Source organism: Prionailurus viverrinus, chromosome C1 (assembly GCF_022837055.1).
Source record: "Prionailurus viverrinus isolate Anna chromosome C1, UM_Priviv_1.0, whole genome shotgun sequence".
NCBI classification, from domain to species: domain Eukaryota; kingdom Metazoa; phylum Chordata; class Mammalia; order Carnivora; family Felidae; genus Prionailurus; species Prionailurus viverrinus.
In genome coordinates this window covers 28,997,769-29,022,481 of record NC_062568.1, presented here as the reverse complement: position 1 = coordinate 29,022,481, position 24,713 = coordinate 28,997,769, and the positions used below count along the sequence as shown (strand labels likewise).

The 24,713-nt window shown below is 37.2% G+C and overlaps 1 protein-coding gene across 2 annotated transcripts; it reads right to left on the bottom strand.

Annotated features, from left to right (window-relative positions):
- Window positions 1–327: 327 nt before the first annotated feature.
- TMEM237 (transmembrane protein 237) lies at window positions 328–24,713 on the bottom strand. 2 transcript variants are annotated; one of them, XM_047873342.1, is made up of 13 exons: window positions 24,518–24,713; window positions 22,013–22,044; window positions 21,385–21,395; window positions 20,409–20,465; window positions 19,313–19,453; window positions 9,978–10,098; window positions 9,081–9,238; window positions 6,584–6,707; window positions 6,101–6,292; window positions 4,628–4,701; window positions 3,876–3,969; window positions 2,935–3,056; window positions 328–956 (listed from the first exon to the last, which is right to left on the bottom strand). In XM_047873342.1, the coding sequence occupies exons 1-13, from the start codon at window positions 24,554–24,556 to the stop codon at window positions 889–891; spliced, it is 1,233 nt and encodes a 410-aa protein (XP_047729298.1). In that variant the 5' UTR covers window positions 24,557–24,713; the 3' UTR covers window positions 328–888. The 2 variants fall into 2 exon arrangements, with proteins under 2 accessions (XP_047729298.1, XP_047729299.1); XM_047873343.1 differs by lacking the exon at window positions 24,518–24,713 and adding an exon at window positions 23,741–23,811.

The following is a 24,713-nucleotide window of genomic DNA, read 5'->3' as shown; positions in this document are numbered from 1 at the left end:
ATGTAAGGTGACTTTTCATTTGTGGTTTTGATTTGCATTTCCCTGAGGATTAATTATGTTGACCAGCTTTTCATGTATCTGTTAGCCATGTGTATGTTTTTGTTGGCAAAATGGCAATTCAGGTCCATTTTTTAAATAGATTATTTGTTTTTTGGTGTTGAGTTGTAGAAGTTCTTTACATATTTTGGATATTAACCCCTTATCAAATATGTCAAATATTTGCAAATATCTTCTCCCATTTAGTAGGATGCCTTTCGTTTTGTTGATGGTTTCCTTTGCTATGCAAAAGCTCTTTATTTTGGTGTTGTTCCAATATGAAACTTTTCAAACAGAAGAGGTACATTTTATTAGTCATGAAGGAAAGCATCTTTCAAGCTAAATTACAGTATATTTATTACATGATATATAATCACAACCACCAAGCCAGTTTCAAAAAAGACAAATTTCATATTTTAATTTATTCAGTAAGGAGACATTAAAAATACATAAAGGCCTTTTGACCCCTTCTTCCCTACTCCCTAAATTTTATGTTTAAACCTGATATATATTTTGTAACACTAATGTTTTTTTCGGTATTAGAGCTTTTCAAGGTAATGATTATAAATGCAACTAACTTGAGAGAACAGGAAATAGACACATTCACCTGCTGTTTTCTAGCTCATTACCTCCTTTGTCATTAAGATGATAATGCTAAAGAGATTAATGTTTGGGTATGAATTGCAGATACAATTTTTACATTTTCCATAATCTTGAGAAAATTTTCAGTACTATATAATCAAAAAATCAATTCCAAATACACCTGCACACATCTTATAAAAATACATTTAAAAACAAGAATAGGAAAAATTCTAAATACTGGGTCATTATTATTCTGAAGGTGAGCTGGCATCATGAAGAAGCTTTGAGTCCTTTATCTTTTTCAGGATATTCTTCCACATCAGAGGAGAACATCAACTCTGGGAGAGAAAATCAACAGATCTTACTCAAAATGGTTTCCCAGTACCTCAAAAAGAGTTTTACAGCTTAGTTATAAACAGATTCTCAAAATATTGACATATTTAATACATATAAAGAACACTCTCAAGTACAAATAAGAATTTTTAATAATGAAATCTGATTTAAAAGGTGAGTGAGGAGCACATGAGTGGTTCAGTTAAGCATCCGACTTTTTTTTTAAGTTTATTTATTCAGAGAGAGAGAGAGAGAGAAAGAGAGAGAGAACAGAGGAAGGGCAGAGAGAGAGGGAGAGAGAGAATTCCAAGCAGGCTCCATACTGTCAGCACAGAGCCTGCTTGGAATTCTCCCTTTATCTCTCTCTGCTCCTCCCCTGCTCATGCTGCTCTCTCTCTTTCAAAATAAATAAATAAACTTTTAAAAAATAAATAAAAGGCAAGTAAATGACAAATGTACAAATAGTGCATTTTAAATGTTTAAATTTTAAATGTACTGTAAACCACTGAAAAATAAAACATATATAATGGAGACAATAATGCTTACCAGAAAATTTAAGTCACTTAGAGAACCTGGGATTATTAAACAGCTAAAAGGTCTAATTCTGTAGTGACCATGATAACCTACAACGGAGGGGCAGATGAAGAGCAAGGACTTGGGACTGACACGAGGCATGTGCCCATTTATCTTAAATGTCTTATCCCATTTAATCACCATAACAACCCAATAAGCAAGTTATTATCATCCTCATTTTATATTTACACTTTTTATCCACATAGAAATAAAAATGTTTTATGACTCACACGGCCCTAAAAGAGAGCAGGATCCCAGAAATCTGCACAAAGCCAGCTGGATCCAGTTTCAATCCCAATCATAGTGTGGAATGTTATTAGTTGACATTTCTACATGTAAACTATTACTTAGCATATAGGTGTGTAATTTATCAAAATATCAAGACATAAAGAAAAAGAAGACCTTAGGAATTTAGTAAAATAAAGTCCTCCAATATAAATATTACATGAAAAATTCCTTGAATGACAAAACTATGCTGAGTGAAAATAGGAAACAGCAAAATACATAAAGCCTCAGACAACTTGTAAATATACTTCAAATACTCCAAAAGGAACAAAGCAACAGAATATTCAGTGAAGGAACATGAGAATTATGATGCAAAAGGTACATTTGTGAATAAGAATATACCAGATTTAGTTTTTACAAATGGAAATATTGGAAAGATTCTCAATTCTTAGACTTCTGAGGTTATAATTAGTTGATCAAATCACAAAGGCTCAGGATATTTAATCAATCAAGAATAAATAACCAAAGTCCAGAAAATATCAAAGAGATTCAAGGGTGAAACTCGGGAACATCTGCTAAAGAAATACAAGTTACACTAGAAATACTAAGCAGTTCCTAAAGCAGTTCTCAAGGGCTATCAGGTTGCTAATATGATTCCCCTTCTCCAGATGTTCCAAAAAGGGTCTGGGGACAATAGATTAGTAAATCTCACTTTCCACCAAGCACACTAAAGCTAGTATTACTACATATTTCATTAGACAATGAAGGGTTACGAATTTGTGCCAGGTAGAGGAGGTAAGAATGAATATGTCTGATAAAAGCTACATAGATGAAGCATGATTTATTTCAAATTAAGAGATACTTTGATCAGAAGGAGATCAAAAGAAATGAAGAGCAAAGACTCTCTATAAAATACTTGAAGGGTTCCAAGAGAAGAATTACCTCCTAAATATAAATATGTACATGGGCCACAGAAGACTTTCACTAAGTACTCTAGGGCTCCAACTCTCTTAGACTCTCACTGCTTCTCCTGGCATTGTTTCACCACTTTACTGTTACTCTTCTTTCATTATTTTACTTTAAACACAGCTTTGTTATCAGAATATTATAAGCTATATTCAATAAAAGAAAATTTATAAAGTCAAAAGATTTCATGATATTCTTATACTATTTCTTCTTTAATACCTTCACTAAGATCCATGCCTGGCCTGTAAGACAAAAAAAGCCATGATAGTCCAACCAGAAGGGCCACCACCAGATTCACTACAATCCATGGCTGGAGAACCTGTTCCTCAACTCCTGCTGCCCTAAAGACACACAAACACTCATTAGAAATATCTTCATTTAGGTTCATATATCCAAATATATCTCTTTAAGGAACTTTAAAAAAATTAGTTCTCACCTAGAGAAACAACAAGCATGAAATAAGTATACAACATATAATTTCCCTATAAAATACACCATATATATATATATAAAAATACACACACACACACACACAAACACACACATACACACACCATGAGAATAAAGGTTCAAAGGTTACTGAACTCTATCACCAAACAAATTTTCTAGGTTTCCCTTCCATCTACTGTGGTGCTACTCATGTCCCTAGCTACTCTCACAAAAAAGACTGCCCCTCTCAGTTTTGTGAACTTGACTCTCAACTCACCTGTCAGCTTCATGACTGGCCACTGATCTGTGGAGGCTGGTTCTCCTTAGATTGTTCTCTTTCTAGCATTGCTTTTCTAGCAGCATTTCTGACTGCATCCCAGCTACCCACTCCCATCACTATTCTGGAGTATTAGGCCCCTGATCGGGGGCAAAGGTACAAGGCTTCTCCAGTTCATGGTCTATGACTGATCTTACAACCGTAACTTAATAGATTTAAAACAGACTTATAAAAAGAGTACATTTCATTAAAAATGCAATCAAATAGCAATCGTTATCCATTAACCAAGGTAATAGGTATTTTCTTACCATAATTTTGGAAACAAAAACAGGGCCTTCATTATTATTTTTAAATGAAAACATGTAAGAGAGTAGAAGGATAAGAACAGTACCATTACTCCGGTGGTTGCTGTTATTTTACATCAACAATTGCTAATGCTATTGTGAGTTCTTACCAGAGGCTACCATTAACAGAAGAAGGTGTGTAAAGGTGAATTCTGTCACTTGTCATTTGCTGACTCAGAGATAATATAAGAGCAGTAAAGTACACTGAGAAAAAGACAAATGAAATTACTAATGTATTTTTAACAACCCAGTTTATTTTGAATTTATAGATTACTTTAAGGTCAAAACTCTATACTTTGGGGAATGATGACATAAAAGAAATTCATTTGATCAATTTCAATAGGCTGGCTAACCTTATTTTAATTTTCAAGAATATAGATGCAGAAGGGTATTTTGAGATGCTCATTATTTCATCATTAGAAATTATAAGAACCTAAAGGTCTCTGAAGAAATTAAATTACTTACTCAAGGTCTTAAAACTAGTTTTATTAATACTCTCATAATGTAGAACAAAATGTATTCCAAATTATCAAAAAGATATAAAATAGTATTTGTTACTGAAATGCCATGCCAGCTGAATCTGTTTAATATCAAGTAGAAAATACAAAACTGAAACATTACAAAATATAAGACAAATCAAGCTTTTAAAAGCTATCTAGATCAACCTGTACTGGAAAACAATTCTATCAAAATTATGCCTATCATATTTTTTTAATTGCAAATCCCACTGGACATCTATAAGTAATGTTTATAAGTAGCAATAACATAAAATCTTTCTAAAAGTAAAATTAAACTTTTCTTGGTTCAAAATTACAGTGTAATTCAAGTATTACACAATTATCAAATTAAACTATTTACTCACAGAAAGATGCTAAAGCTGTAGGGTCCAGGGCAAGAAAATTTCGGATTGCTACTGATGTTTTAGCAAAGTCGATCCTAGAAAATACAAAATCCACTTGTCACAGTGCATTCGTAAACCTCTCACAAAACTGTACTCTCTTGACTATCATTTTTTTCCTTCTCTATTCTAATGCTACCACATACATTGTCTATTATTAAGCTTTAAGTGGCTACAGTTTATATAAACACACATGAAAGAATATCTTATTTACAAAAGCCACATAAAACATTTAACTAGATTAATATTTAGTCAATATTCTTTTGGAGTTAAGACATTCTTAACAAATTAAATTAAAAATGAACCGCAAAATTTCATTAGATTCTACCTCTTTGTATTACCCATATCATTAGGCTTTAAGTTGTTGTTTTTCTTAAAGAGTTGAATTGTGTTCTCAAAGACATGTTGAACTTCTAGCCCCCTCCCCCTTTTCCTGTGAACATGACCTTATTTGGAAATAGGGTCTTTACAGATGTAATCAAGTTAATATGAGGCCATTAGAATGGGCCCAATACAACTGGCGTCCTTAGGAGAGAAGGGAAGACCATCACGTGACAAAAAAAGCAGAAGTTGGAGTGATGTGCCTACAAACCAAGGAACTCCAAGGATTGCCAGCAACCACTGGAAGCTAAGGAAAGACATGGAAGAGACTCTTGATCCAGCCCTCCAGAAAGGAACCAACCTGACCAACACCTTGATTTCAGAATTCTAGCCTCCCAAACTGAGAGGGAATAAATCCCTGTTGCTTTAAGCCACCCAGTTTGTAATACAATTGATCCTTGAATAACACAGGGTTGAACCGCATAGGTCCGATTACACGCAGATTTTTTTCAATAAATATAGTGCAGTACTATAAATGTATTTTCCTTATGAGTTTCTTAATAACTTTTGTTTTTTCTGGCTTAATTTTTTAGAAGAATACAGTATGTAATACATATAACATACAAAATATGTGGTAATCAACTATTTATGTTATTGGTGAGGCTTCTGGTCAACAGTAGGTTATTAGTTAAGTTCTCCGAGGGGGTCAAGACTTATATATCAATTTTTGACTTGCAAGGGGTCAGTACACCCAACCCCTGAGATTTTCAAGGGTCAACTGTACTTTGTTACAGGAAACCTAGGAAACTCATACAATACCCAGAGTCTCACCTATACCTGATTCAGGTGATTTGGAAGATGATATTTGGAACTGTTTTCATTGACTATATTTGGAAGAAATTTTAAATTCAGAGTTGATGCTGGAATGGGTTTAGATTTGGGAGATGCTTTTGTTGAGAGTATTCCCATCCCCTCCTGCCCCCCAAAAACGGAAACAGACTGGCTTTTAAAAAGAAAGTCAAATTAATATTAATTCTCTTTTGAAAACTGTCATAGGGACAATGCTCAACATTTCTGAAGAAAAGTTAGAGGGATGTGCAGTCACAATAATCTTACCTGTCAAAAGTTGAAACTGTACTTAGAGCCAAAAGCAAGTAGAGAAGACTCTGGAATGGATATGCTAAGGTCTTATACTGTTGCAGAAGGTTTGAGAGGTTAGAAAGCTGATCTCCTGCCAGAATATATATGAAAACAATATTCCACACAGCACAGCCAGCCAAGAAGCCATGGGAAAAGAGACCAATCATCCTGAATGGAAAAGGGTTTAATTATTACACACGCATTACTAAAGTAAAAAGCTAAAATATTTTTTAAATCTCTTCACATGTAAGGATAAAACTCAACATTTCAAAAAACTAAAACCAAGCTTTTTCTTTTTATCACACTGATAGGCAGATGATTTAACTCCAATTAAATATTTTAAAAAATATACCTATTTACTATTTTGTCAATTTTGTTCACAGTATAGAACAATCAAGACTTATTTTTAAAAAAATTATGGAACATCTGTTTTAAGAAAAGTCCAACAAAAGCAGTCACCTGAAAGCCCGGTGCACTGAGAGTGCAACATCTCTGGTCGTCCAGGAAAGCTTCACGTCCATTGACACCTCTATGTTTTCTGTGGTCTTTATCAACTCTGAACGATCAGCAGCCTGGAATCTCCCTAAGAACACATTACACACTTGTCAACAACTAGTAACATTGAACCCTGGCAGGCTGTTTACATTATTTCACACTGTAAGAACCCTCAGACTGAGATTTTGTGGTTTTTCTATCTAAAAACTCTCCCTGATCCAGTCCCGATTTCAGAAGGCTCTTCTCTTTTGGTTGCTTAAATATACTATTTTTTTATCTTTAAGAAAAATAAACAAAGTCCATATATTTCCTTCTCATCCCAAAATAGATGTTAAAGTAACAGTTTTGGAAATCAATTACAGTTAACGAAATAATGAACTTTCCACCCAGAACAAAGTCTAGAAACCTTTAACATGACATAATCCAAAATATTCTAATTTTGAGATGTTAGTTTATTAAAGTTCAAATGCCAACACTATAAAGCTAAGTCAATGTTTGAAAACACTTCAAATTTCTTAGGAAAAAAATGCCAGTGTGTGTAGCATGGCATTCTGTGATGACAGAGTGGAAAGGGGTTGTTTTATAAACATAAAAGTCCTGTGACAAGTATCCGTTCAAGTGTCAGCACCACAACACTGTGTGAGCAGAGCATTATCCTTTTAATGTTGACAAGGCTCCTTCTTGTAGATCTACCAATCCACAAACAGACCTTAGGAAGCAGGAAAGGTTCCATTTCATTATCTTTGCCAAATCTGGCAGTCAAGTATTTGGGAGGATGAAAGACAGAGGTGCAAGACCTAATTTTCCCTCAGAAAAGACAACTTCTGGGCAAGCAACTGGTGTCTTTTATGGTCAGTTATTCTAGGAGGGAAGTTTCTGTGCTAAGGGAAACAAGAATAAAAATGAGGATTCAGTGACATTGCTTAAAAACAGACTATAAAAAATAGATATTGCTTAAAAGTGAGGATTGAGCGATATTGCTTAAAAACAGAAGTAAATTAAAAACCAACATAGTATACTAGTAAAAATGCTTGACTAGAATAGTCATATAACCTCAGTTCAAGTCCCAGTTCTGCACTAACCTACTTCGAGACCCTGTCTAAGTCAGCCTCTCGGGATCACAAGTCTCTCACTGGCTAAGAACTCCAAGATGCCTCACATGGGATCTTATAAAATACAAATTCTAAAATAATTTACATAAAATCTAAATTATAAATTTTAATACCAATGTTTATTTTTCATTTGAGTTCTTTAAGCAGCATATTCATAGCATATTCATGGGATATGTGTGATCATGATCATGCTTTCCATATGTTTTTCTTAAACACTGCAAATGGAGTTTTATAATCAATGTCAGAAAGAATATGGAGCTACAACACTGTATTTCTTATTTAATATGGTAATACCATCATGTATTTTCTCTCATTTATTTGTAATTATAAAAATCATATCATTATCTGCCCTACCACCAGCACCACCATCATTATTGAAAACTGGTAAAGTACAACAAAAAATAAAGAAATGGGTGAAAGTGGGTGGGAGATTTTCAAAGTTACCCACAATCCCATAACCCAGAAACAACCAACATTAATATTTTGGCATATTTCCTTCTAGTCTTTTGTCCTATACATTTTTCTACAGTTGAGCTCAAACTACATATGTGTGTGTATGTTCATTTTTCATTAAATCTTTCCATGAATTGGGGCGCCTGTGGCTCCGTCAGTTAAGCATCGGACTTCGGCTCAGGTCATGATCTCGTGGTTCACGAGTTTGTGTCCCACATTGGGCTCTGTGCTGACAGCTCAGAGTCTGGAGCCTGCTTCAGATTCTGTGTCTCCCTCTCTCTCTCTCTGCCCCTCCCCCACTCATGCTCTGTCTCTCTTTGTCTCTCTCTCACTCTCAAAAATAAAAACATTAAAAAAATTTTAAATCTTTCCATGAAATTAAAAATTCTCTGTAAACACTATTTTTAATGGTATGGAAGATTTTATTATACAGACACACCATAACTGACTGAAATCATGCCCCTTCCATTTTATATTTATATTGTTTGCATTTTCACTCTCAAGAATAACAGTATGATGGTTAGCTTTGTTTATAAATTTTTGTTCATATTTTTATTTCCTTAATTCAGATTTCCAGAAATATAATTCCTAGGCAAAAGGATATCCTTGTATCATTCCTAAAAAGCTCATATTTATTATTTTTTAAAAATTTTTTTTCAACGTTTATTTATTTTTGGGACAGAGAGAGACAGAGCATGAACGGGGGAGGGGCAGAGAGAGAGGGAGACACAGAATCGGAAACAGGCTCCAGGCTCTGAGCCATCAGCCCAGAGCCCGACGCGGGGCTTGAACTCCTGGACCGCGAGATCGTGACCTGGCTGAAGTCGGATGCTTAACCGACTGCGCCACCCAGGCGCCCCCAAAAAGCTCATATTTAAACACAAGGAAGTACTTACGGCTTTTTTCCACAAATACTTTGCCTACAGGCTGGCTAATGCCAGTGGGCACAGTGAATCTAGACTGTTGTTCTGGACTGCTTTGCTCATCAGTAATTATGTCTTCATCTTCTACTCCTAGTTCATTGGCATACTGTAATTCTGCTGGCTGGGTTTTCCTGTAATCAGGAAGAATGTAAGAAAAATGGATTATTACTGTATTTTTACAGACACACATAAGGAGGTACCTGTAAAAGAGCTCTAGACTTGGGAATCGAGAAATTTGGTTTTACTCAAATGGATTATTAACTGTTATGTGCAGCAAGTCATATATATTTATGTGGGCCTCAGTTTTCTCATCTGGAAAATGAAGTGACTGAACTAGATTTGAAAGGTTCTTTCCAAACTAAAAATGATAGGATTGTATACAAATATTGATCACTATTTATTGGGTAATTTCCAAAAACAAACAATAGTGTTATATAACTTCTTTAAAGTATCCCATTCTATTTTATCCGAGACTTAATTTCCTATGCTAAAATACACATTTTTTTATTGCTGAAATAATCACAATTTGAATTCTATTAACATGAGAAAATATATCACAATAGCCCATTTTATTACTATTACCTTCAAATTTCAGTATGTTTAGTATCTAACTTTTTGCTATTCATATAATATCTTCTATTGATGTTCATCTTTTTTAGAGATAGCTCCTAAATTTTTAATTTAAGTATAGTATTTTACATTTGTAGTTGTTTACCCTTTTCAAATCTATCATTAGGTTGGTTTAACTGATATTTTTGTAATCTTAATTACCGTATTTAATATGACTTAATCCAAACCTACAACTTGAGAGCTCTGAATTAAGAAGCATAGTGTCCCTGAAGAATATTTAGAAGGACACATAATTCTTACTTTGTCTTCCTTCGAGGTTTCTGAATAACCACCTCCTCAGTTGGCTCCATATGAATACCATTTTCATTTCGTAATAAAGATGCATTGGATGCCTTCTTTTGGGTAAAGGAAGTCTCCAATTCTGAAAATAAAGTATATTAAATTTTCAAGTTACTACAACATAGAAAGAAAAGTAACGCATAAAACTTATAAGACAAGAAAACTTTAAAAATTCTAATTAGAGTAGAACAGATCAATGAAACCAAAAGCTGGTTCTTTGAAAGAATTAACAAAATTGATAAACCACTAGCCAGTTTGATCAAAAGGAAAAAGGAAAGGACCCAAATAAATAAAATCAAGAATGAAAGAGGAGAGATCACAACCAGCACAGCAGAAATAAAAACAATAATAAGAGAATATTATGAGCAATTATATACCAATAAAATGGGCAATCTAGAAGAAATGGAAAAATTCCTAAAAACATATACACTGCCATAACTGAAACAGGAAGAAATGAAAAATTTGACCAGACGCATAACCAGTAAGGAAATCGAATTAGTAATCAAAAATCTCCCAAAACACAAGAGTCCAGGGCCAGATGGCTTTCCAGGGGAATTCTACCAAACATTTAAGGAAGAGTTAACACCTACTCTCTTGAAGGCGTTCCAAAAAATAGAAATGGAAGGAAAACTTCCAAACTCTTTCTATGAAGCCAGCATTACCTTGATTCCAAAACCAGACAGAGACCCCACTAAAAAGGGGATGATCATGACCACCAATTTCCTTGATGAACATGGATGCAAAAATCCTCAACAATACATTAGCCAACCGGATCCAACAACATTAAAAAAATTATTCACCACAACCAAGTGGGATTTATACCTGGGATGCAGGGCTGGTTCAATATCCACAAAACAATTAACATGATTTATCACATCAATAAAAGAAAGGACAAGAACCATATGATCCTCTCAGTAGATGCAGAGAAAGCATTTGACAAAATACAGCATCCTTTCTTGATAAAAACCCTGAAGAAAGTAGGGATAGAAGGATCATACCTCAAGATCATAAAAGCCATATATGAAAGACCCAAACGCTAATATCATCCTCAAGGGGGAAAAACTGAGAGCTTTCCCCCTAAGGTCAGGAACAAGACAGGGATGTCCATTCTCACCACTGTTATTCAACATAGTATTGCAAGTCTTAGCCTCTGCAATCAGACAACACAAAGAAATAAAAGGCATCCAAATCGGCCACGAGGAGGTCAAACTTTCACTCTTCACAGATGACATGACACTCTATATGGAAAACCCAGAAGATTCCACCAAAAAACTGCTAGAACTTATCCATGAAGTCAGCAAAGTAGCAGGATATAAAATCAATGCACAGAAATCGGTTGCATTCCTATACAACAACAATGAAGCGACAGAAAGAGAAATCAAGGAATCGATCCCATTTACAGTTGCACAAAAAACCATAAAATACCTAGGAATAAATCTAGCCAAAGAGGTGAAAAATCTATATACTGAAAACTATAGAAAGCTTATGAAATAAATTGAAGAAGACACAAAGAAATGGAAAAAGATTCCATGCTCCGGCATAGGAAGAACAAATATTGTTAAAATGTTGATACTACGCAAAGCAATCTAAATATCCAATGCAATCCCTATCAAAATAACACCAGCATTCTTCCCAGAGCTAGAACAAATAATCCTAAAATTTGTATGGAAGCAGAAAAGACCCTGAATAGCCAAAGCAATCTTGAAAAAGAAAACCAAAGCAGGAGGCATCACAATCCCAGACTTCAAGCTATACTACAAAGCTGTAATCATAAAGACAGTATCGTACTGGCACAAGAACAGAATAGAGAACCCAGAAATGGACCCACAAACGTAGGCCAACTAATCTTTGTCAAAGCAGGAAAGACTATCCAGTGGAATAAAGACAGTCTATTCAGCAAGTGGTGCTGGGAAAACTGGACAGCGACATGCAGAAGAATGAACCTCGACCACTTTCTTACACCATACACAAAAATAAACTCAAAATGGATGAAAGACCTCAATGTAAGACAGGAAGCCATCAAAATCCTTGAGGAGAAAGCAGGCAAAAACCTCTCTGATCTTGCTCGCAGCAACTTCTTACTCAACACGTCTCCGGAGGCAAGGGAAACAAAAGCAAAAATGAACTACTGGGACCTCAACAAAATAAAAAGTTTCTGCACTGCGAAGGAAACAATCAGCAAAACTAAAAGGCAACTGACAGAATGGGGGAAGATATTTGCAAATGACATATCAGATAAAGGGTTAGCACCCAAAATCTATAAAGAACTTATCAAACTCAAGACCCAAAAAAACAAATAATCCAGTGAAGAAATGGGCAAAAGACATGAATAGACACTTCTCCAAAGAAGACATCCAGATGGCCAACCAACACATGAAAAAATGCTCAACATCACTCCTCATCAGGGAAATACAAATCAAAACCACAATGAGATAACACCTTACACCTGTCAGAATGGCTAACATGAACAACTCAGGCAACAACAGATGTTGGCAAGGATGCAGACAAAAAGGATCTCTTTTGCATTGTTGGTGGGAATGCAAGCTGGTGCAGCCACCCTGGAAAACAGTATGGAAGTTCCTCAAAAAACTAAAAATAGAACTACCCTACGAACCAGCAATTGCACTAGTAAGCATTTATCCAAAGGATACAGGTGTGCTGTTTCGAAGGGACACAGGAACCCCAATGTTCATAGCAGCACTACCAACAATAGCCAATGTATGGAAAGAGCCCAAATGTCCATCAATGGATGAATGGATAAAGAAGAAGTGGTATATATATCCAATGGATTATTACTCAGCAATCAAAAAGAATGAAATCTTGCTATTTGCAACCACATGGATGGAACTGGAGGGTATTACGCTAAGTATTAGTCGGTCAGAGAAAGACAAAAATCATATGACTTCCAAAGTTGCAGGCTACAAAATCAATGTACAGAAATCAGTTGCATTCTTATACACTAACAATGAAGCAACAGAAAGACAAATAAAGAAACTGATCCCATTCACAATTGCACCAAGAAGCATAAAATACCTAGGAATAAATCTAACCAAAGATGTAAAGGATCTGTATGCTGAAAACTATAGAAAGCTTCTGAAGGAAATTGAAGAAGATTTAAAGAAATGGAAAGACATTCCCTGCTCATGGATTGGAAAAATAAATATTGTCAAAATGTCAATACTACCCAAAGCTATCTACACATTCAATGCAATCCCAATCAAAATTGCACCAGCATTCTTCTCGAAACTAGAACAAGCAATCCTAAAATTCATATGGAACCACAAAAGGCCCCGAATAGCCAAAGGAATTTTGAAGAAGAAGACCAAAGCAGGAGGCATCACAATCCCAGACTTTAGCCTCTACTACAAAGCTGTCATCATCAAGACAGCATGGTATTGGCACCAAAACAGACACATAGACCAATGGAATAGAATAGAAACCCCAGAACTAGACCCACAAACGTATGGCCAACTCATCTTTGACAAAGCAGGAAAGAACATCCAATGGAAAAAAGACAGCCTCTTTAACAAATGGTGCTGGGAGAACTGGACAGCAACATGCAGAAGGTTGAAACTAGACCACTTTCTCACACCATTCACAAAAATAAACTCAAAATGGATAAAGGACCTAAATGTGAGACAGGAAACCATCAAAACCTTAGAGGAGAAAGCAGGAAAAGACCTCTCTGACCTCAGCCGTAGCAATCTCTTACTCGACACATCCCCAAAGGCAAGGGAATTAAAAGCAAAAGTGAATTACTGGGACCTTATGAAGATAAAAAGCTTCTGCACAGCAAAGGAAACAACCAACAAAACTAAAAGGCAACCAACGGAATGGGAAAAGATAGTCGCAAATGACATATCGGACAAAGGGCTAGTATCCAAAATCTATAAAGAGCTCACCAAACTCCACACCCGAAAAACAAATAACCCAGTGAAGAAATGGGCAGAAAACATGAATAGACACTTCTCTAAAGAAGACATCCGGATGGCCAACAGACACATGAAAAGATGTTCAGCGTCGCTCCTTATCAGGGAAATACAAATCAAAACCACACTCAGGTATCACCTCACGCCAGTCAGAGTGGCCAAAATGAACAAATCAGGAGACTATAGATGCTGGAGAGGATGTGGAGAAACGGGAACCCTCTTGCACTGTTGGTGGGAATGCAAATTGGTGCAGCCGCTCTGGAAAGCAGTGTGGAGGTTCCTCAGAAAATTAAAAATAGACCTACCCTATGACCCAGCAATAGCACTGCTAGGAATTTATCCAAGGGATACAGGAGCACTGATGCATAGGGCCACTTGTACCCCAATGTTCATAGCAGCACTCTCAACAATAGCCAAATTATGGAAAGAGCCTAAATGTCCATCAACTGATGAATGGATAAAGAAATTGTGGTTTATATACACAATGGAATATTACATGGCAATGAGAAAAAATGAAATATGGCCTTTTGTAGCAACGTGGATGGAACTGGAGAGTGTGATGCTAAGTGAAATAAGCCATACAGAGAAAGACAGATACCATATGGTCTCACTCTTATGTGGATCCTGAGAAACTTAACAGGAACCCATGGGGGAGGGGAAGGAAAAAAAAAAAAAAAGAGGTTAGAAAGGGAGAGAGCCAAAGCATAAGAGACTGTTAAAAACTGAGAACAAACTGAGGGTTGATGGGGGGTGGGAGGGAGGAGAGGGTGGGTGATGGGTATTGAGGAGGGCACCTTTTGGGATGAGCACTGGGTGTTGTATGGAAACCAATTTGTCAATAAATTTCAGGAAAAAAAAAAAAATCATATGACTTCACTCATATGAGGACTTTAAGAGACAAAACAGATGAACATAAGGAAAGGAAACAAAAATAATATAAAAACAGGGAGGGGGACAAAACAGATGAGACTCATAAATATGGAGAATAAACAGAGGGTTACTGGAGGTGTTGTGGGAGGGGGGATGGGCTAAATGGGTAAAGGGCACTAAGGAATCTACTGCTGAAATCATTGTTGCACTATATGCTAACTAATTTGGGTGTAAATTAAAAAAAATAAAATAAAATAATTCTAATTAGACCAAAATTTTTTCATCATTTTACTAATTTTTAATTTTTATAATGTTATACCTCTAAATGCTCACCAAAAAAACAGAAATTGTAATGCCAAAAATATGGGGAAAATTATGTAATCCAGTACCCAGAGTTTTGGGAGAGCCCCAAGATTACCTACAGATCACATATTCACCCAACGGACCCTTAGGACTCAGAAGTCATTACACTCACCAGTCCTTACATTCATAGTTACAATGTATCACAGTGAAATAACATAAAGTAAAATCAGCAAAGGGCAAAGGCACATGGAGTAAAGTCCAGAGGAAACAGGTATAAGCTGTCAAGAGTCATCTATCAATGGAGTCCACACAGGATGCACTAATTCCTCCAGCAACAAGCTGTGACATGTATGACACTTTCTCTACCAGGAAAGTTCATTTAAACTCAGCACCCAAGGCTTTTAGTGGCACCTGATTACATAGGCACTCCCTGCCTAGCACATACCAAAATTCCAGATTCCCAGAAGGAAAGCACGTGTTCAGCATAAATCATATTGTGTACACAAATGCATAGCAAACCACCCTTATAATTTAGGGAAAGTTTTATTTAAGTGTGGGGAACTGCTTATCATCCATGTTCCAGAGGTTGAAGAGGCAACCTTGCAAGTGGCCTTTCTTTTTCTTTTTTTAAATTATTCTCAAGCTAGTTGTATACAGTGTGGTCTTGGCTTCAGGGTGGATTCCAGTGATTCATCGCTTACATATAACACCCAGTGCTCATCCCAACAAGTGCCCTCCTTAATACCCATCACCCATTTTCCCCGTCCCCATTAACCCTTAATTTGTTCTCTGTATTTAAGAGTCTCTTATGGTTTCCTCCCTCTCTGTTTTTATCTTATTTTTCCTTCCCTTCCCATATGATCATCTGGTAAGTTTCTCAAATTTCACTTATGAGTGAAATCATACAATATCTCTTTCTCTGACTGACTTATTTCGCTTAGCATAATACACTCTAGTTCCAACTGTGTTGTTGCAAATGGCAAGATTTCTTTCTTTTTCATTGCTAAGTAGTATTCCATTGTATATATATACCACATCTCCTTTATCCATTCATCAGTTGATGAACACTTAGGCTCCATAGTTAATATCATCCTCAATTGGGAAAAATCGAGAGCTTTCCCCTGAGATCAGGAACATGAGAAGAATGTCCATTCTCACCACTGTTGTTCAACATAGTATTAGAAGTCCTAGCCTCAGCAATCAGACAATAAAACGAAATAAAAGGCATCCAAACTGGCAAAGAAGAAATCAACCTTTCACTCTTCACAAGTGACATTAAATTCGACATGGAAAACCCAAAAGACTTCACCAAAAAAACTGCTAGAGTTAATACAGGAATTGATCAAAGTTGCAGGATATAAAATCAATGCACAGAAATCAGTCGCATTTCTATACACCAATAATGAAACAACAGAAAGAGATATCAGGGAATCGATCCCATTTACAATTACATCAAAAACCATTAAATACCTAGGAGTAAATGTAACCAAAGAAGTAAAAGATCTATATGCTGAAAACTATAGAAAGCTTATGAAAGAAACTGAGGAAGATGCAAGTAGGCCTTTCTAACAAGAGCAGTTTCAGGCTTGCTATATTAACTCTTTCCTGAGCACAGGGTATTAAGTTTAAGTAAGTCAATGGAGTCTTCCCATCAGCTAGCTATTCTTCCAATGTGAAAATACTGGCAATGGCTTCCTGGAATACCCTCAAAGCCCCCAGAATTCTATTTTAATAAAACACTTTAGCCCAAACTGGAAATACCAAAGAAGTAAAGCATACCATAATCATCCAGATGAAACAAAATAAAAATCATACAAAATTAAGTACCCAGAAATTTAGAAAGCTGGACTTGCATAGATGAGTACATTCTGGAATGACAGTGACAGGTGCTTTTTTGGCCCAGAACTTAGTTGGGTCCATAACTTTCTAAAAATGGTCAAGTCAGAGGCGCCTGGATGGCTCAGTCAGGTGAGCATCCAACTCTTGATTTCGACTCAAGTCATGATCACAACTTCATGGGATTGAGCATCCCGTTCAACTCCATCCTGAGCGTGAAGCCAGCTTAAGACTCTCTCTCTATCCCTCTACCACTCTCCCCTGCTTGCACTCTCTCTCTCTCTCTCTAACTAAAAATAATAAATACATACATACATACATACATAAAATAAAAATGGTCATTTCTGTAAATACATTTTTCATAAATTGTAAAACTAGGTACTAGTATCCATCTTGATTTTCAAATTTGTACCCTAACTAAATTAACTATGGTGGTAGTTTTAATTCACCTATATTTACTGCCAGTAATGAAAGAAATCATAAAACTGTCTGATCGTCATTTCTGTCTCTTTTGCCTTCTTCTGCCTTCTCCCCTTCATAAATACTCACTGTCCCTGGGCACTGCAGCATCCTACTTCAACTTGCCTCTAAACTGTGCTCCATACTATGAACTCTTCTAGTTCCTACCCTCTCCTCCTGTAATTCTTCCATCCCATCAGGACCTACTATTTTCTAAGAGGATAAGTAATTGGTCAGGGTAGTTATTTTGTAATAAATTATTCATCAGGGGCCAATGTTAGTAGGAAAGAGCTAATCTCCCAATCCTCATTCCTTCCCTTTGTTTTACTCTAACAAAACCCATTATCTTTCTTCTAATTACTATAAAAGTCATAATGTTCAATATTTGAAAAATTAGTAAAAAATAAATGAAGAAAGACAATAAAAATCATCCCTAATTCCTTCTTCCAAAAAACCTACCTTTGCTATATCTTTCCATTGTTTTTACTACATAGATGCATGCATATACATGTGTTCTGGGTTGAACTGTGTCCCCCAACAAAAGATATGTTCAAGTCCTAACCCCCAGTACCTGTGAATGAGACTCTATTTGGAAATAGGGTCTTTGCAGTTATAATCAAGTTAAGATAAGATCATGCTGGATTAGGATGGGCCTGAAATCTAATGACTGAAATCCTTATACCAGAAAATATGGGAAAATGTGAAGACGGGTGTACAAAATGGAGTTATATTGCCACAAGCCAAAGAACATCAAGGATTGCCAATAACCACCATAAGCTAGAAGAGGCAAGGATGGATTCTTTCCTAGAGCCTTCAGAGGGAGGATGGCCCTGCAGGCACCTCGTTTTGGACTTCTATCCTCCAGAACTGTTGGAGAATAAATTTCTGTTCGTTTAAGTTTCTCCATTTATAATAATTTGTTATGGCAGCCCTGGGAAATTAATACAACATATTTTACAAAAATAGGATCCTTTGATATATACTATTATATGTATGTATGTATATTAATATGTATGTATGTACTATTATATGTATGTATGTATATTAATATGTATGTATATTAATGTATATACTATTATATGTATTATATGTATGAGTACAATGACTCAACAGTATATTACTGATGGTTTTCCACGTCACTATTTCACCTTAACAATCCTTTTAATGGGGCCTGGTTTCTATTAAATGGATAAAATATGATTTATTTAGCCAGTATCACTTTGTTAGCTATGGTTATTACCAGTTTCTACTCCTATAAATAATGCTGAAGTTACCATCCTTTAATTATTGTGGCTAGTGTAGTTACTTCTATTTCTAGCAGTTCAGACAGGCTATACCAATTTACGCTCTTAGCAGCAGTATATGAGTGTGCCCCTTCCTCATCAATTTTTATACATATATGTAATATATGTATATGTGTATATATGTTTTATCTAACACTTTTAAATTTTATAATCTGAAAAAAAGCATTGCCAATTTGATATTTGACAGTATTTTGTTTACCTTGTGAATAGCGCCTGGGACATAGCAAGACTCAATAAATGATGACTGTTCTTTCATTGCATTGTTCATACATTCAGTATTAACTGAATCTATCCTTTCCCCACTCATCTTAAATGTCCATTTTATCACATACTAAATTCTTATACACACCAAAATCTGAACTTTCTGTTTTAATCCCGTATTTGTATTCCTTCCCTCATAATATACAGAAATATGAAAAAAGAGACTCTCTAAAGGGTTCTTGACCTAACCTATTAGAGTTACTCCAGTGGTAAAACTTTAAGAAAGAAAAAAGTAAAGGGATACGGGTGAGGAAAAATGGGAACAGAGAAATTTTAAATCATACCCCCAACATAACAACTAGTATCACAACCTAACCTTGGTCTCTTCACATACCAAGAGGTAGCCTCGTCTTCCTCTGCCTCCTTGGAACAGGAGCTTCTTTTGGTTGTTCTGTGGATTCTTTAGCTGGTGGCTCACTGCCCTCAGATGGCTTATGAACAGGAGCCTGAACAAGGCCTTCTGAAGAAGCGCTACCTGCAGACAAGTGGAATGGGAAAAAACAGGATAATTTAACCAAAGATCACTGAGTCTTAAAAAGATGAAAAAAAAAATGGAACTAGAATAGTTCCTAAATGATGACTAACTGTCCTTTGTTACATCTTTGCCTATAAGAATTGGTCTTAACCCACACTTATATCACATTATAAATTATAATAAATTCAGTAGTTAATATATCAAATCAATACTCAAGGGTTTTTGTTTTTGTTTTTTATTATATCTCTACATACAGACATAGATATTTTCACATCTTAAGATTCGTAACAGGCAGCAAGTAGAGTGGAGGGACGAGTTAGAGCTGACTGAGGTTTTGAGCCCAAGTGACTGGGAGAATGGGGGATTCCATTAACAGAAATTTGTGAGAAGTAAAAAATTGATTTATGGTTGAAGGTAATGATGAATTCTGAACATGCTGAGTTTAAGTTACTGACAGAACATCCAGGAGTATTAGTGGATAACTAAGACAACAAGTTCACAAAACTTGCTTATTGTAGAACCTGTAACACATGGTTAATATGGCCTTGACTTCAGACTCTTGCTAATGAAGAGATTCTTTGACTGAAATTAGGGATCCCAGGACATTGTGTCTCTAAATCCAGTATCCTGTTCAAGGGTCTGAAATCAATCACAGCTTAAGACAATTTACGTTGTCTAGGGATAAAAGACCTCAAAGAGTCCAAGAATGCTGTGGAAGTAAGAGTTTAAGTAGTACAATCCTTTATTCCACGAATGCTTCTAGACACTCTTCAGGCTGCCCATTGCCTTGTTCCTCACTATCACCTTCCACTTCCTTAAACTGACTTTGATTCTATCCTCAACACAGCAGTGACTTGGGACTTCTGGGGCTTTGCCTCTACCTCATTGGTGATGTTTGTCATGCCTAAGGTCCTAGAAAGTCTTGTGACCCCACAAAAAAAGAACAACTTCTTACCTAGTGTGTTTTTTGTTCTGGGCTTCTTTTTCTTAGGACGACTAAGGGGAATATCACCTATAAAACACACACACAAAAAACAGAAAAGGCTGCCTAAATTTCAATGCAGAGAGCAGTCAAAAGGAACTTTTAGTAGGGAAGACCTTTCCCTCTCTTCCCTAGGTCCAGCCAACTTCTACACATTAGGGGAAGGAGGCAAGAACTTGACAAAATCAAAGAAAGCTTATAGTATAATGCCAGTAGCTCACTGTTGGTCAGTAATATTAGAAAGAGCGACATTAAAAAAAGAAAGAAAGAAACAGTGACATTTCTAACACTAGAAAAGTGGGCTCACAAAATATTCATCTGATCACCCACATTTTCCAGCCCCCTTGCACCCAGGTGTGGCCAGTGAGAACTGATGTGCCAAAACATTAAAGAGCTAGTGAGTAACTCTCCAGCTTTCTCTTCCTTTGCTGAAGTATGTTAAGATGGCAGAGCCACAGAATGGAAGTAGCCTGAATCATGACGTCATAGCAAAGAGTGGTGAAAGGCAACTGGCCTGGATTGTTGCCACGGTGTACTTAGAAATATTAACCAGAAATATTAACCAGAAATAACCTTGTATGATATTAAGTTAGAGATTTTGAGGTTGGTATAGCATAGCCCAGTCTATCCTGATTAAATGAGACAAAAGACAATGTCATCCCTATTACAAAACTATAAACTAGCCAATGGTCATGTTGTGGGTGACTCCATCCTGGAATGAGTGCTTTCATATTTGTAAGGTAAAGTATCACTCATATAACTAGTGCTATAGATCAACCTTCATTTAAAAAATAGCAGTCATAAGGATATTTTGCTAAAAGGATAAAAGTATATTGCAATATTATAAATTATACCATTCAGATTCAACTTTAAGAAAAACATTAAGGAATCAAATTAACTTTTGAACTCCCAGTTTTAAAAATTTTACATTAAGGATGAACTAACTCACCTTGAATAGCACTTTACATGACACCGACCAAATTTAATTAGGACAAAGACAAAAAAAAAAAGAAACTATTAATTAGAAATCTATTATATTGTTAGACTGAAAACTGACTTAAGTCATTGTAAATTTAAAAATAAGCTTTCACAGAGCCAGCTAGTTTATAAACTAGCATATTTTTATAAGTAAAAAAGCTAATAAAACTGTTAACAAAATAACCCCAATAGTTTCTGAACTTACATATACATATTACCTACTGTCTATTAATAAAGTGGATTAAGCAGATTAAGAATTCTTATTTTGTCACTGATTAAAACCAGCTTAAACTGAAGAAACTATTCTAGCAACCCAAAGAGGATCAAAAGTCTTATAAACAAGACATTAAAACATTCAGAATGGATCCATTATCTTACCATGTTGACATTCAGGCTTTGAAACAGAACATTTAATTATAACTGTAATCCTAATGATTCAAGAATTGTTTACCTTCAAACTTTTAGGAAGCCTTTTTCTAAAATTTTCAAGAAGTTTTCTCTGAATTATTATAATTTTGCAATTGTACTAGTCAATTTTTTCACTTTATTCATTTTACATTTTTAAAACTCAATAAAAAATAAAACTAACTTATTTTTACCTTGGCACAGGTGGAAGGGCTCGTGGAGGACGCTATAGGGAGAAGAAGAAAACTGCTTGTAAGTAAAAGCCTCAGAACATCTTCATGTACTTCAAATCTTTTGATAACCCTGTTCATCAAATGAAACCCAAGAAGTACTACTGAGAATCAGATGGGCAATTCTAAATTTGTCTTAACAATTTCTAAATTTCATATAAAATTCCTTCCTTCCTACTACTCCTTTCTATCTACATGTCAGGCTGTGTCCTAAGGACTACAGTTACATTAATGAACAAAACAGAGAAATCCCTGCTTTTATGGAACTTTCTTTCTAGTAGTTAAGTATGAGAAGATTACACATATGCACATGCACACACATGCACACACACTCGCACACACACAAAAATGAGGGAGGATGTGGAGTGCTACTTTATTTTTTTTTTTAATTTTTTTTTCAACGTTTATTTATTTTTGGGACAGAGAGAGACAGAGCATGAACGGGGGAGGGGCAGAGAGAGAGGGAGACACAGAATTGGAAACAGGCTCCAGGCTCCGAGCCATTAGCCCAGAGTCCGACGCGGGGCTCGAACTCACGGACCGCGAGATCGTGACCTGGCTGAAGTCGGACGCTTAACCGACTGCGCCACCCAGGCGCCCCTGGAGTGCTACTTTAGTTAGGGAAAGTCTCTCTGAGATATTTGAGCTAAGACCTGAATAAGAAAGGAGCCAAAGGGGAGCAAACACAAAGGCTTTTAAGAGAGATTACAGTGTTTCAGCTAAAAGAAGGCCAGTAAATCTGCAGCACAATTACAAAGGATAGGCAGGGGCCAGATTAATTAATTGGGGTCTTTTTTTTTTTAAGTTTATTTTTTTGAGAGAGAGAGTGCACACCTGAGTGGGGTCAGGGCAGAGGGAGAGGGAGAGAGAGAATCCCAAGCAAGCTCCCCACTCTCAGCCCAGAACCAACAAGGGGCTTGATCCCACCAAGGGTAAGATCATGATCTGAGCCCAAGTCCAGGGTCTGAGGTTTAACAGACTGAGCCACCCAGGCACTACCATTAGGGTCTTGAAGACAAAAGGTGTCCAGATTTTGTTTTAATTAAACGAGAAGCCAGTGGAGGTTGTATGTCACAGAGTAACACACTTTTTTAAAGAAATCACTCTGAATACAGCATGAGGAATGCATTTTAGGGCAGAAAGAATTACACACACACACACACACACACCCGTTATAAATGCCACTTTACATGAATAAGAGAAAGTGTTTGCAGTTCAGAGATTAGAGATGAGAAGCATTCTGCGATCTTTCAAAATAAAATACTAACAGAAATACCTCAAAATCAATCTAATGTCCCAACTGTCTCATGCTCCTTGCAGAGGGCATGATTCAAAAGGGTTACATTTTAGACACTCTTAGTTTGTTCTGCGATCGTTCCATTTAGCAATCCATTCGTTCAAACGGTGTATTAATACAAATGCTACGAGATTAGGACAAAGCAGGCTGTCTTAATACTATCTGGTAGTTAAAATTACAACTGGAAAGAAACGATAGTCATAAGAAAGCGCTATTGTAAAGATGCTATGGATCGCGTTCTGTCCAAGGATTCAGTTCACACGTTCCACATTTCAAAAGTCCCGCAAAAATGACGTGTCACCCATCCACAAAGCCAACTTTAAGCCCCATAAAAGCAGGACAGCTCGACTGAACACAAAATCCTAATAGCTCAAACATAACTAAGGCTCGCTTACCACCTGCTTCTTTCCCATTCGGTCTAAAACCCTGCTTCCCCGCGGCGCTCAGCCTCCAGGTTCGAAGAGCTCACACCCCGCCCCCTGCTCTCTCCGGCCCGGGCAGGCTACGCGCAGGCGCCATGCGTCATTGGACTGCGCAGCACTGGCTGCTGTGGCGCTCAGCCCTTCTCTGCAAGGTGGGGGCGAGGATAAGCTCGGGGAGCTGGTTGGGCCTTTGCAATCTAGCCTTGCAGAAAAGGGGACGTCGGAGTGGGGGTTGACGTGCCAAGGAAAAGAGACTCCAGCGGGCATAGGACAGCAATCACGGTTCCACCCATGGTTTCCCAAGTGGTTGCAGTGATTTGTTCCTGGGAGGTGGGAAAAGACCATGATAAAGTCTCCGCTAGGAAACTGCGATCTCTTTCCTGGGCAGGTAAATGCCCTCCGGGAGGAATCCGCATGAGAGACCTCGCTGGCAGCCCGGGAACACGCAGGGGGCGGGAAGGCAGCGAAGAGAGACGTTGTCATAGCAACATCGGGCGCTCAGGCCACCAGAAACTTCACGCCCTGCTTCTCCCCTGGCTCCAGGAGTTCGGGTCCTGGCGTCGGGAAGAACTTCTATTGCCCGCTCCAGTCTAATCCTGTGAGCACCAAATGGGTGGACGTGCACACATCACTGGCAGTGCTCTCCCTTTGCGATCCCCAGCCCTAGGCATGGCCCCGCCTCAGGGCCAGCTGAAGCGTTAGGACAGCACCCTCCACCGCTGCCACTTCCGTGGCCGAAGAGCCGCTCACCGGTTCGGCCTCCAGGCGGAGCCCCGAGTCCTCCCTCATCGCGCTCTCCCAGCCGGGGTCTCTCAACGCAACGGCTGGCGGCCCGAGCCTGGCTCCCGCGACCGTGCCTCCGGGGCCTGCGTCAGGCCGGGGCTTTGCGGTGTCGGGTTAGGCCGCAGCTCTGGGGGCCAGGTCTCTGCCCGCCGTCGCTGTGTCA

Coding starts and splice junctions, on each gene's coding strand:
- TMEM237 (XM_047873342.1), bottom strand. CDS start 24,556: ATGAGGGAGGACTCGGGGCTCCGCCTGGAGGCCGAACCG. Junction 19,454..20,408: donor CAGAACAAAAAACACACTAG/GTAAGAAGTTGT, acceptor ACTTGTCTGCAG/GTAGCGCTTCTTCAGAAGGC. Junction 957..2,934: donor AGGCATGGATCTTAGTGAAG/GTATTAAAGAAG, acceptor TTTCTCTCCCAG/AGTTGATGTTCTCCTCTGAT.